General features: G+C 58.0%; 1 protein-coding gene across 1 annotated transcript; it reads right to left on the bottom strand.

Moving 5' to 3' along the window:
• Nucleotides 1–8,836: 8,836 nt before the first annotated feature.
• Nucleotides 8,837–9,928, bottom strand: HAND1 (heart and neural crest derivatives expressed 1). The gene is made up of 2 exons (XM_086471096.1): nt 9,431–9,928; nt 8,837–8,938 (listed from the first exon to the last, which is right to left on the bottom strand). The coding sequence occupies exons 1-2, from the start codon at nt 9,926–9,928 to the stop codon at nt 8,837–8,839; spliced, it is 600 nt and encodes a 199-aa protein (XP_086327222.1).
• Nucleotides 9,929–12,562: the final 2,634 nt, after the last annotated feature.

The raw sequence follows: 12,562 nt of genomic DNA, 5'->3' as shown, positions 1-12,562 counted from the left end.
GGGCGCCACGAAACAAGGAGCAAGGGTGAATCACCTGGGGCATCTCCCATGTGTTGTCAAGCTTTTTCAGGAGATACCAGGGAAAAGTCTTCAGGTGATGATGAGGGCAACGTATCCCAGTGGAAAGGGAAAAGCCACATCATTTGCATTCCCAAATTGGTGAGTGTGGGCTCTTCTGCCAGCACAGTGGGGTGTCCTGCCCAGGGAGGAAAGGCAGAAGGGCTGAAGGAGGACAGCTGTAAGCAGCAACCTCTCGTGCAAGTGCCACTTTTAGCATGAGAGGGTATACTGGAAACTCCAGCGATATGAATAAACTCTGCCACTTTGTTATTTGTATAGACCAATGAATGACGCTGCTTGATCCCATGTTTGCTTCCTGCCAAGAAACCCCCAGAAGATTTCAAGCTCAAACCCAAGGAGGAATCTGCTCAGTCTTTTTGACATCTTCCCACTGGGAAACTCAGCCGATCGATCCGATGGGCCCCGAGCTGCACATTTCTCCCTCCGCTCCCTGCTGCCGGGCGAGGGCAGTGTCAGCTCGGTAACGGGGCGCCGGGCGCTCTGCAGCGGCACCGCGGAGCCCGGGGCAGCTGCCGGGGGCACCGGGGCCGCTTTCCCACCCCGACGGTGCCCCCTCGGCAGGAGCTGCCTGTGCTTGTCCGGTGCGGGAAGGGGGATTGTGCTGGGGTGGGATGTGGAGACCATAAAAATGGTTTGTTTGGGTTTTTGGTTTTTTTTTTTTTCCCCTGGTTGGACATTGAAATTGAACACGTCCGATTCTCTGCGTGAGCCGTCCTACGGCCTCCTCGCGACACTGATGGAAACCAGGCTCCGGTTCTGCGCTCCCCAGCAGAAAGGGCAGCGTGGAGCACTGGGGGAAAAATGTGAATGTGGATTTAATGGTTTTATGGTTTAGAGATGCGGTTGAGCAGGCTGAATGCGCAGGGGAGAGCCTTAGGGTTTGCTTTTCTTTTTTCTGTTCTCCCCCCCCCCCCCCCCCAGTATCCAGTAAGGGATGACCCCACGGCTCTGACAGCACTCAATGTCACTTTGGCAGGAGCTGGAGCTGCTTTCACATCTCTTATCCTTGCAGGCAGTGTTGGTTTCTTCCGTAAGTGCCTCAAAGCCCCCTAATATGCTTTTACTTCATTGTTTTTCAGAACTTTCTTCAAGATCTGTTCCCATTAGGTGTTGCAGGAAGTATTCCCTGATCCCTGCAGCATCCTTAGCAGGGAGCACCGAGGTGCCCGTGGGGAAGAGCAGAGACTGCAAGACAGGGGAAGAGGGAAGCGTCAGGTAGCTGAGATGGCTCTGCTGCTTCTCCGACCACATGTATGGACTGCCAGGGACCAGAGGGCACAACGATGAGCGCTGCATTAGCTCACGAACCCAGGTTGCGGTCACGAAGCAGAGAGGAGGCTCTGAGCCTAAGAGGTGTGTGAGCACTGCTCATGGCTCCTCCTGGTCTTGATGCCTGTGTGGGCAAGTCTGTCTTTAGAAAAGGGAAGGTGGTGAGTTGGATCCAGCGGTCCTGGAGCCAGCTCGTTCGTACCTCGGTTTGGTGTCTGGGTTTTTGCCAGCTCCTGCGCCCGTTGAGCAGACGGCAGGCCAGCAGCCACGGCCTGGCAGGAAGCCCTGAGCAATCTGATCTCCTGTTTGGTGGCTTGCTGTCCAGATTGCAGGCCCTTTGATGGTCTGGGGTGGGAAAGGCAAGAGCCGCATCCAGCCCTGCTGCACGGAGATGAGGGGGAAAGGGCCCGGCACCTTCCCAGCTCTGCTGAGCCACAGAGGGCAACCAGGATCCCTGTAGGTATCTCAAAACAGAACTGTTCAGCTCTTCCCTGTCCAGTCTGCCCTGGAAGGATCCCTGCACCCTGCAGGTTGATGTTCTCATTGTTACACACCCACCTTCCGAACAGAACTAAGTTGCTTTATTTTTTTTTACTGGAATTTCCACTGGTTGCTGGTTGTAAACCCTGACCCTCACATAAAAAGCAGAGCCTTTGGTGCATTACTGCTGGCCGCGACTGAGCTCAGCCCTCTGTGTTTCTGTTTTCGTGGGGATAAAAAGCAGGTTGAAGGCTCTTCATTGGCACAGTGATAGCACTGGGTACAGACAGGGCCTTTCTTATCAGATGAGCACAAGCTGCGGTGCTGGGGAGCTGCTGTCCCTCACCAGACTATTCCTTGTCCTTCTCCCTCCTTTTCCTGATCCGGTTTCCTCCACTCCTCCCTGCTCCTCATCTGCTCCGAGTCATTCATGCACTACCCAAAGCAGGTCAACAAAGGGGTCTCCACAAGGGCCTTCCCATCTCTTTATGCCACGTTTCTAGAAATAGGAGGCTAAAAGGGGACTGGGTGTGGAATTGCTTGGGTTTAGCCCTAAGCATCTGGCTTGGTTCCTGGCTTGGTGAATTGTTGAACACAGCAGCCCAGGCTTGAGTTTGAGTCAAGCTGGTAAGCTTCAGTGCAAAACATGCCCTTCTGCTTTCCACCAGTGGGCCAAAGTAGCAGAAGCTGCACAGTGAAGGTGAGCAGAGGAGGGAGTTTCGGGGTTGACACAAGCTTTGTGCATTAGCTCAGACTCGTAACTCCTTCCAGCTTCTCAGTTTGGGAAGGAGCTCCCAGCCAAGGCAATTAAACCAGCCTGCTCTGGCCCCCACGCCCCCTCCAGCTGCTCCTGTGGGTCAGTTACAGGCCATGAGAATTTTGTCAAGGTAGCTACACTCTAAGGAAAAAAAATAAAAATCGCTTTTCCTCTCAATTCCTCAGCTTTCAGCTGCTAGTGACGCCATAAATTCCCCTACTTCTCTGGTTACTGTAAAGTCTTTCAGGGTGGTCAGGACCTGAATTCCTCACGCAAAAGAACAATCAGGGAAAAAGGAAACTTTGCAAGCAAGGACCTTCCCTGCCTCGGGGATCCCTCACAAGGAATCGATGAGGCTCCAAGCGCGTGCTCTTGCCTTGCAGTCCCTCAGCTCAAGCCCCTTGGGTAACCGCCTGTCTCCTCTCCTCTCACCAGCGAATATCCTCCTCCCAGCCTGCGCTTCCCGCTTGTGCTCCAGCAGGTCCGTCTGGCTCCTTGGCCCCTCCGATCTGCAGGTTCCTGGAGCTGCAGCAGTTGTGCTTTAGCTTTGGAGTAATGGGGAGAGACAGAGCTTGTCCCGCATCACGCAGCTACGGAGATGGCACGGAGTCCTGCTGAGCGAGGTGCCCAGCTGTTTTTACCCCCTGCACTGAGCTATACAGCACTGATCCTCCACCAGATAGCCCCCCCTCCCAGCCAGCTTCTGTCCTGGACCTTAAATCCAGCTGCTGCATGGAACACAAGTGGGCTGCTGTGCGGCCCCACACCATCCAGCTCCACCGGAGGGCTGCGCTGAGATGCCACGGGAGAAGGTCAGTGGGAAATCGGCAGCAAAGCACCATCGCTGCCAGAGAAGATGTTTGCTAATGGGATTGCTCCACCACTGAGCAGGACAAAGATGGGTCATTCTGCAGAAAGGCACGGTGAGAACCTTTGCCAACCCCACACCAACCATGGGAGTCTTGTGAGAAGAGTAAATACTCACTTCTTCGAACTCCCCATGCTGGGGAAAGGGCCTTCATGGGGTGGCGCAATGAAGGTTGGCTTTGGAGAGGTAGGGGCATGGGGTGGACGGTGAGTTTGGCTGTTGTTTGAAGGATGGTCTTGGGAAGGTTGGCCCAGGGTGCAGTGCTCTTGGTCTTCTCCCAACACAGGCAGCTGTATGGAGAAATACACCCTGGGCAGAGTCCTGCTAGCAGACCCAAGCAGGGACAGCCATGGCAGTGAAAACTCAGAGAGTTTGGATTTGTTTTAAAAAAATAAAAGAAAAGAAAGGAAAAAAAATAATTGAGCCTTGTGGCTCCAGAGTCTTCCCATGGTTGGACATAATTTCTGCGGCTATGGATTGGAAATGCATCTTCTCTTTAGCTGGGTCTCAGAACCACGTGAACTCCAGAAGCACGAAGATTTGAGGAAGAACTATTGCATGTCATGAACTTTGCAGCTGAGGGGGCCTCTGTTGGATAGAAAACCTTCCCACCTGAGCAGTCCTCCCAGCAGACAGTCTGACTTGGGAGCCAGCAACTGGGCTGAAAGGCTCTGAGTGTTGGGAGAGGATCAAAAAGCTCCCCTGGCAGTAAATTTTTCACCTGCCATGTTACTCACTGGGGCTTGTGGCCATTCCTCCGAGGTCGGCCCTGGGTCAGGATTTCTCCTGTCTCTTTAGCCCCCAAACCTGGAGATTTTTGTCTTATCTTTGACGCCATCTTGACACCGAAAACAAATTATGGCCCAATTACCCTTACTGAGAGGGGCTGGGGCTACCTTAAATGGCTAGAACTATCAGGCGCTTCCTTAAGAGTAGATAATTAGAGTGGGGTGCGGGATGGGGAGGGGAGGGCAAGCACTGGGGGGGATCCCTGGCATGGGGCTGCCTTGCCCCCCTGCTTGGCACGGCAGAAGCGGACATCCCATCCAGCCCCATCCCATCCCATCCAGCCCCATCCCATCCCATCCAGCCCCATCCCATCCTATCCCACCCAGTCCTACTTGCTGTGGCCCAGCCGTGCTGCACCCTTGGGCTCCATAGAGGCCAGAGCAGAGATGGGGCTCCCCACTGCTCCCCGGGGGGTTCCCCCATGCCTCCCCCAGCCCTGTGTCACCCGCTGCGGCCAGGCCAGAGAGGCCCCGTGATGGGAGGCAGCAGCCCTGGCCCTGGCCATGACCTTCGGGGTGACCTTGAGTGAGTCCCTGCTGGGGCTGGGGACAGGCTGTGCCTCAACTGGAGCAGGGACATTTCTGCCCTCACCCCAAGGAAACAATGAACAGCAGCATCACGGCCGAACTGCCCTCACAACTGACCTGAATCTTAAAAAAAAAAAATTCTTTCTCTTCCCCTCTTTCAGTGGCGTTAAAACATGCTCTCCTCCGCTGCCTGCCTGGGCATTTTTTCCCCAGGGTTGTGTCGTCTGCCTGAAACCAGCAGCTGTTTTGGGGGCCACCACATGCCAAGCTGGGTCCCAGCCTGCAGCCTGGCCTGTGCTCATCCAGGGGCTGCTGTGGGTGTGTGCGGAGCTGGGTCCCTTCCAGGATTCAGCCCAGGGAGCGGGGAAGTGGAGCTGTGCAGAAGTATCGGACACTCCCCTGGCCTTGCAGATTTGCTCCAGGTACCCTCACACTCCTGGGTGAGAGGGTGGTTGGGTGTTCCTTTCCTTTTTTTTTTTCTTTTTTTTTTCCTTTTTTTTTTCTTTTTTTTTTTTTTCAGATTGGTATTTTATTTGGCTCCATACTGTCTACCGAGCTGTCCAGTGTAACCCTTCCCTTGCTGCTTCTGAGATAAGCATAGGCTCCCCCGAGATCAGATAAACAGGCCCATAAATACCTACAACAACAAGAAGCAGGGTCTGGGCTTGGCAGGAAAAAAAAAAACCCAACATTTCTTTGCACGCCAAACCCCAGAGCGTGGGGTGGGAAGCGCCCACCAGCCCCTCTGCCCCTAATGCTTGCCCCCTTGCCCAGGCAGGGGGACAAAGGGCCAGGCAGGGCAGGCAGCAGGGTGGCCGTGTCCCCTCCACCATCTCTGGTGGCTGGATTCCAGTGGCAGGGGACACGGCACGTATGATGTTGCCCCAGGGCCAAGCGATCCCTGCGTGCGTGTGCATCTGTCCGGGCAACTGCCGCCTCCAGCCTGCGCGCAGGGAGCACGCTGCTTCCCCACGGCGCCAAGTTCATGGCAGGGTCGAGCCGTAGGTGTGCAGGGCCACCTCCTCTGGCTGATAAGCTGGGCTCTCAGATAGCCAAAAATTCAAAACCCATGGCCCAACTGTTTTTCTTCCACCCAGGTTTGGTGCAGCCAGCACCAGGAATCCAGTTGCTGCCTCTCCCAGTTGCTCAGGTTTGCTGCCTGAGGAAGACATGCTGCCTGAGGAAGAGATGCTGCCCGTGTGCAGGGCTCCCACCACCCCTTGCAGCTCCTCTCTCTTTTGGGGTGACCCCATCCTACGCTGGACCTAGTCCTGAGCTCAACATCGACACCCCTGCCCAGCCCCGGAGCGGCAGAGCTGCCTGTGTGGTGCCAAGGTGGGGACAGAGCTCACTGCACGCAAACACACCCCCTCCAACGCGTGCGCTTTGGGGAGCAGTGAAGGCACGGGTACAGGAAATGTTTAGTGTGGGGTTTTTTTCACCGACCCTCCCCCAAAATGCTGAGCCAACCTTGCAGGAAAATCCCCTTGCTGGGCAGGGAAACCCTCTGCAGACTCGGAAACTGAGAGCGTTCTCGCTTGCAAAATTGGGAAGGAGCGATGGAGGCTCTCATGGGGGACCCCTTCCCCAGAAGTTTGCAGCCAGCAAGTACCACTACCAGAAACCAGTGGCAAGAAAAGCAACAATCCTGTGGGTGCAGGCAGAGCATTGCCCCGGCTTGCAAGGTACCCCCTTCCCAGAAGCAAAGCTGAAAAGGAAAAAAACACCAGAGGTTTTTGGTGGGGTAGGGGAGGGTCCCCAGGCTGCAAAAGATGTTCCAGAGAAAGCCTGGTGTGCCTGGACTGAGGACAGTGACTCCTGTGCAGTTTTTTCCCCCCCCAGCTGTACACAGCAGAGCAAGTCCCACGGTTCCCATTTAACCCTTTCTCTCATCCGATGTCCCAGCTGGTGCCGTAGGGATATGGGGACATGGACTGGCACATGTGAACAGGATTTGGGCTGGACACAGTCACAGGGAGCTGGATCACAGTGTTAGTGATGGCTTGGGAGCTTGTCCGTAAAACCCCAGCCCTTTAAGGGATTGTGAAACTTAGCCACAAAAGAGGGTGTTTAGGGCTGATTTTCTGTACATTGTCTTCTTTTTTCTTTTTTTTTTTTTTTTTTTTTCCCCTTGGATGTGTTTGCTTTTAGAAATGCCCTGTTCTAGCTTCACCCATGAACTCAGTGCCATGCTAAACTTTTTATAGCCTGAACAAAACAATACCACTGTAGGCATTGCTCTGCTCAGGCAGTCAATTTTCATCTTAGCCTTGTTCAAAGTGATCAGAAAACGGATCAGGGGCTGCGAAGGCACCCGTGCAGCTGCTCCAAAGGAAGGGAAGGCTGATTCACACAGCCCGATCGTTTGTGAGCTTCAATTACGCCGTTTTTCCCCCCCACGCTTCTGTGTCCATCCATCTGTATTTTTACACATGCACAAAGTAGTCACAAAACCCGAGCTGCTTCCCCACGGGTGAGCTTGGGTATTTTTGGTGTGTGCAAGCCACAGATTCATCAACGTGTCAGTGATCTATGGATGTTGCATCACTATTTCTACACCTTTAGTTGCAACCAAAAGCTTGGTTTAAAATAGAAAATTTAATGCCCCCAGCTGAGCCCTCAGATTAACCCTACTATAGTGTACAGCTCTTCCCCATGCTAGTTTTCTTTGCCCTGAGCAGCCGGCAGAGCGGCAGGGTTTATCTTGGTGTCTCTGGGAACAGCGGCGTAGCCAGGCTGGGAAGGCAGGATCAGGCCCTGAGCCTGTGCACGCACGTCTTGGAAGCTACCCTTCAGTAACAGATCCGTGTGTGCACAGAATAAGGGAACGAGGATTTGGTTTTAATTAGTAAGGATTATTAAGGATTTATGCCTGAGAGGGGACAGAGACAACTTCGGGGTGCGTGAGTGCTGGCGTGTCCGAGGCTGGTGGTATCCGTTGTGTTCGGAGAGCGAGGAGGGGACGTTGCTCCTTCAAATTGCAGCAGTGCCTAAGAGGGAACCCCTGTGAGAAAGTGCAGGGGAGCTGCTGCCTGGGCAGGGAAGGGGACCTGAGCCCCAGTTCTCTGCGTGGCAACAATCAAACTGGGGCTCCACAGCTCTACAGTGCTCGCGCCATCCTGGTGCTGTGAAGGCCTGATCCTGCCGTCCTTCCCCAAGCCAATACAAGTCCAGTCACTCTGTCAGGTCCCCTGGCTCAGGAGGGAAGGGGCTGCAGGGCAAGGGCAGAGTTTGTGCACAGGGACAGGCTGTGGGTATGTATTCGCAGAGCCCTGCCAGCTCCTGGGGTGAGCAAACACGGCACAAAGAAGTCCCAAAGGATCCCACAGAGCTGCCCGAGCCCCACGGGAGGGAATTCCCTCGCACGGATCGGCCCCATAGCAGGGCACTGACTTCAGGGGGGTCCTTAATCCCGCAGCACCCCTCACCCTGGCAGGCAGGCGGGCAGGGGACCCAGCTGCAGCCGCGCGATCTCCGGAGCAGGGGAAGGCAGAGGCGTCGGACCCAAGGCTGTTTGCATAAAGTTTAAATTTTATTTTATTTATTTTTTTTTAATTATTCCGTTTTAAATACGTGGTGTGGCGCGCCCGGTCCCTCGGGAAGTGGTCATGCAGATCTGAGGTAGAAAACCCGGCACACGAGTGTTCCCAAATGCACCTCTAGGTAGTTTCACCGCAGCCACAAGTCGGTCAGGCAGCGGACGGGGACGGGGACGGGGACGCTCGTATTTACAACAGCAAACGAATCAAACCGTTTCAGCCCGGCCCGGGAGGGCAGGAGCCGCCGATCGCTGCTGACAGCGGGAAGGAGCAAGGATTACTGCAAACGGGGGACGGGGCGAGAGGGGAAAACGGCCCGGTCGGTCCCCGCTGCCGACGGGGCGGGCAGGATCCGGCCCCGCCAGGCGCCTTTCGCTTCTCTCCCGCGGAGCATCCGTCTCGGCGGGGCGGGGGGAGCCGGGCCGGGTACCCGCATCCTGCGCCTGGATGGGCTCCGGGGGCCGGGCCGGGCTCTCTCCGACATTGCACATGGAGGGGCGAGCGGGGAGCGCCGTCGGGGCAGCCCTCAGGGGTTCAGTTCCAGAGCCCAGACCTGCTGGGGCCAACCCGTCCGGCCCTTCAGCTTCTTCTCGCCTTGGCCCAAAGGCTGCGAATAGACCTCGGGCTGCTGCGGGAGAGGAGACGGGGAAAGGGAGGGGAGAAAGGAGCGGTCAGGAGCGGAGAGGAGGTCCCGGGGGCTCCCTGCAGCCAAGACCCGCGACTCCGAGCGGCTTTTATCAGTCCGAGGATAAAGAAGGGGTTTTTGGTGTCCCCACCCTGCCCGCTGCTGCGGGGAGAGAAGCGGCCGCGCTCACTCCGAAACTCCGCTCGTCCCGGGAAAGCGGCCGGGAGAAGGGAAGGACAAACGAGAAAGCGCCCGGGAGCCCGCCCGGCCCGTCGGGAGCCCTTCGGGCAAGTCGAGGCGGACTTTTCTCCGCCGAGGTGCCTCCCACGGGTGGGGTTTTTTATTATTATTGTTATTCTTTTTAAGCTGGAAAATAAAAAGGCTCCAGCGGGGCCAGGAAGGTTTTTTCCCCCGCTCCCCCCAAGCCCCGGGGCTTTCCCCTCCCGCTCCCGGCCCGGGGAGAGCGGGGCAGCGGTGTCCCGGCCCGCCTCTTACCGTCTCCCTTTTCCTCTTGTTCTCCCTGCCGTCGGCCTTCTTGAGCTCGGCTTTGAAGCCCTCGGTGTCCCCGGGCTGGCTGTCCTTGGCCAGCACCTCCATCAGGTAGGCGATATAGCTGGTGGCCAGGCGCAGGGTCTTGATCTTGGAGAGCTTGGTGTCGGCGGGCACGTTGGGGATGCACTCGCGGAGCTCGGCGAAGGCGCTGTTGATGCTCTCCGTCCTCCGTCGCTCTTTTTTGGGTCCTCCGACCCCTTTTCGTCGGCCCAGGCGGCCGCTGAGAGCCTCCAGCCGCCCTTGGGCGGTCGGACCGTACTCGGCGGGGCCGTAGCTAGGGCTTTGCCCGGCGAGCTCGGGGGTCACCTCGGCCGGGTTGAGTACCCAGCCGGGTAAGTAGGCGCGCTCCTGGTGGCACCGCGCCGCCGTCCCGAAGAGGAAAGGGTCGTGCAGCATATGGTGGTGATGGTGGTGGTGCTGGTAGCCCCCCACCAGGTTCATGGTCCGCCCCGCTGGCCCCGGGGGCCGCGCTCAGCAGCGCACCATGGCCGCGGCGGCCGGCCGGGAAGCGCTCCCCGCCGGGCGGGCGCGGTGGGCAGCGGCGGCGGGGGAAGCGGCTCCGGCGTGGGGCTGCGATAGTGGTGGCCGGCTTTGGGGTTTGGGGCGGTGCGGTTGGGGTTTTGGGTTTGTTGTTTTGGGGTTGGTTTGGGGTTGGTGGGTGGTTGTTGGTTTGTTTTTTTTTTTTTTTTTAACCCCTTCTGCAGCCTCCCAGCCCTGCCTTTATATAGGGCCGGGCCCCCCCCCGCCGCGGAGCCAATGGGCAGGGGAGGATACTCGGGGGCCCCGGGGGGGAGCGGGGCGGCGGAGGGGGGCGTGCGCCGCGCTGTTGACTCGGTTTATTTGGGCTCACACCTCCGCTGTTTGCTCTCGGTGAGGAGTGACCCGAGGGGGGGACACGACACACACCATAGCCCCCCGCACCGTCGCGCTTCCATCCCCTCCGCTTCCCCGCTCCCGGGGCGGGGGTGTCCGAGCCCCCACGGGGAGCAGCCGCGCCCGGCGGGGAACGAGAGGCGGCAGCGGGTGCGGGGGAGCCGCGGGTGTCCGCACCCCCGACGGCCGGGTCGGGCCGTGTGGGCGCTCCGGGGCCGGGGGCTTTCTGCTCCCAAAAGCCGGAGCCCCTGGCGAGGGGAGCGCCCGGCCCCAGGACCAGCGTGTCCCGTCCCCGCGCGGGGAAGGCTCGTCCCCGTGGGAGCGGAGCGCGGGGAGGCGGCGGGGCCGGCCGGGCGGTGCGGGGTGCTGGGTGCCGGGTGCCGCGCCCGGAGCCGGGGCGGGAGCAGCCTCCGCCGAGGGAGCTGGGTGACGGGGGAGAGGGGGAGGCCGGGCTGGGCATGGCGGGGGCGGCGGTGACGGCGAGGTGGGCTCCCTGCGCAAGGGGCACGTTGCCCACTCGTGGTCTGTGCGCACACGTGTGTTGCATAAGGGCACGATGCCCGCAGAGGTGCACTGCACGCCTTCGGGCACGCCGCACGCGTGTGCCACACATGCCTGCGTTGCACAGATCTGTGCTGCACACGCATGCCGTTGCACCACACACGTGTGTGCTGCTCACACAGATATGCTGGGCGTGTTGCCTACCCATACCGCAAACGTAGCGATGCTGCATACACTGCACACAAATCTGTGCTGTATGTACACGCACCACAAACACGTCACACGCATGCACTTGACCGCATCCATATGTATTATGTACACGCACCAGCAGCACACATATGCTACACACACAATGCCACCCTTTATATATTACATACACACACATGCTGCACACACACACACAGTGTATGCAGACACACATTGCATGTGCGGCACATAAACACACATGTATACTGCACATCCATGCGCAGACACTGCGCACATGTACATAAACATACAAAAATTATACTATCCCCACACACAAACGTATTTAAGATAGGACAGTGGGGACCTGCCTTTTTTTTCTCTGTCCCAGCCTGGCCACAAAAGGGCTGTGCGGTCCCGTTGGGGCTGGGACCTTACACTTCACCACAGCCCCCAAAACTTGAGCCCAGCGTGGGGCCCTGCAGTGGACAGCGTGTCCCGCTCGCCTCTGCACCCGCGGGAGAAAGATCCCCAGTGTGACGGCTCCCAGACCCTGCGCTTCACCCCCAGCCTGACCGGGTGACATTGGGGCTGACCCCTGCTCTTGCTCCAGTTACTCCCAGTGAGGACAGCCTGGGCACGGCGGTGGCGATCACAGCGCGGCGGGGCAGGAAGGGGCTTTGGGCCCAAGGTATGTTAGCGATTAACAGCGCTTTCCAGCGATTCATCTTGCAGCGGAGGGTGGAAACGTTGGAGGGTTGTTTGCAGGCGCTTGTATTAATCATCCGGGCTAACACACCATTAACGTCCTCCTGCATTTTAAAGATGACAAATTTTATTTGACTTCTCTCAATCACGGTTCCCGGGCGGATTCGGGAGCCACTTAAATGCCTCGGATTTTCCATCGTTAGTTGTTACAAGGCGAGTTGCAAAGGCAGGAGGCCGGGGGGGCTGGGGCAGGGTGCAAGCGGGTCTCCGGTTCTGCTGGGCCCCAGCGGCCAGGGCGGGGGGGGTGGGGTGACTGTACCGGATCTGCCCAAATTCGCCTCTCCCCCAGCTTTGTTCTTAGCTGCTGCACCCCCCCTCCCACTTCCCCACCCCCTTTGAACAAGCGTCCTGCAAACATTTGCTAGTGATTGCTCTCCCGTTGGAGACAGGCCTTGGGTAGGGCATCGTGTCCCTGATTTCCTCCAAAGCACCCATGGCTGGGTGGGATCCCTGAGCCCAGCTCGGAGGTGGCGGGGCCAGTGGCTAACCGGGAGAGGTTCATGGGTCGTGCTTCATGCCCTGCCCACCCCCCCATGCCGGCACAGCATCACCTGCAGTGCCCTGCTTCCTCTTACAAACCAGCCAGGCTCCTCGCTGAGCCTCTCCCCAGTCCTACAAAAGCCCCGATCCAGCAAACCGCCAGGCTGGGGTCTGTGCCACTCAACCCCATCCCTGGAAAACATCCCCCACCAAAAAACCCCGTCCATCCCGTAGCCCTGCATTGCACAGGCCACTCACGGCCACATCCAG

Source organism: Leptosomus discolor, chromosome 10, assembly GCF_034619465.1.
Source record: "Leptosomus discolor isolate bLepDis1 chromosome 10, bLepDis1.hap2, whole genome shotgun sequence".
NCBI lineage: Eukaryota > Metazoa > Chordata > Aves > Leptosomiformes > Leptosomidae > Leptosomus > Leptosomus discolor.
The sequence above is the reverse complement of the archived record's forward strand: the minus strand, read 5'-3'. Positions and strand labels throughout refer to the sequence as shown.

What these genes read in the sequence shown, in the direction of transcription:
- HAND1 (XM_086471096.1), bottom strand. Translation starts at nt 9,928, where the DNA reads ATGAACCTGGTGGGGGGCTACCAGCACCACCACCATCACCACCATATG. An exon ending in ACAAGAGGAAAAGGGAGACG is followed by an intron (nt 8,939 to 9,430) that starts GTAAGAGGCGGG and finishes CCTCTCCCGCAG; the next exon opens with CAGCCCGAGGTCTATTCGCA.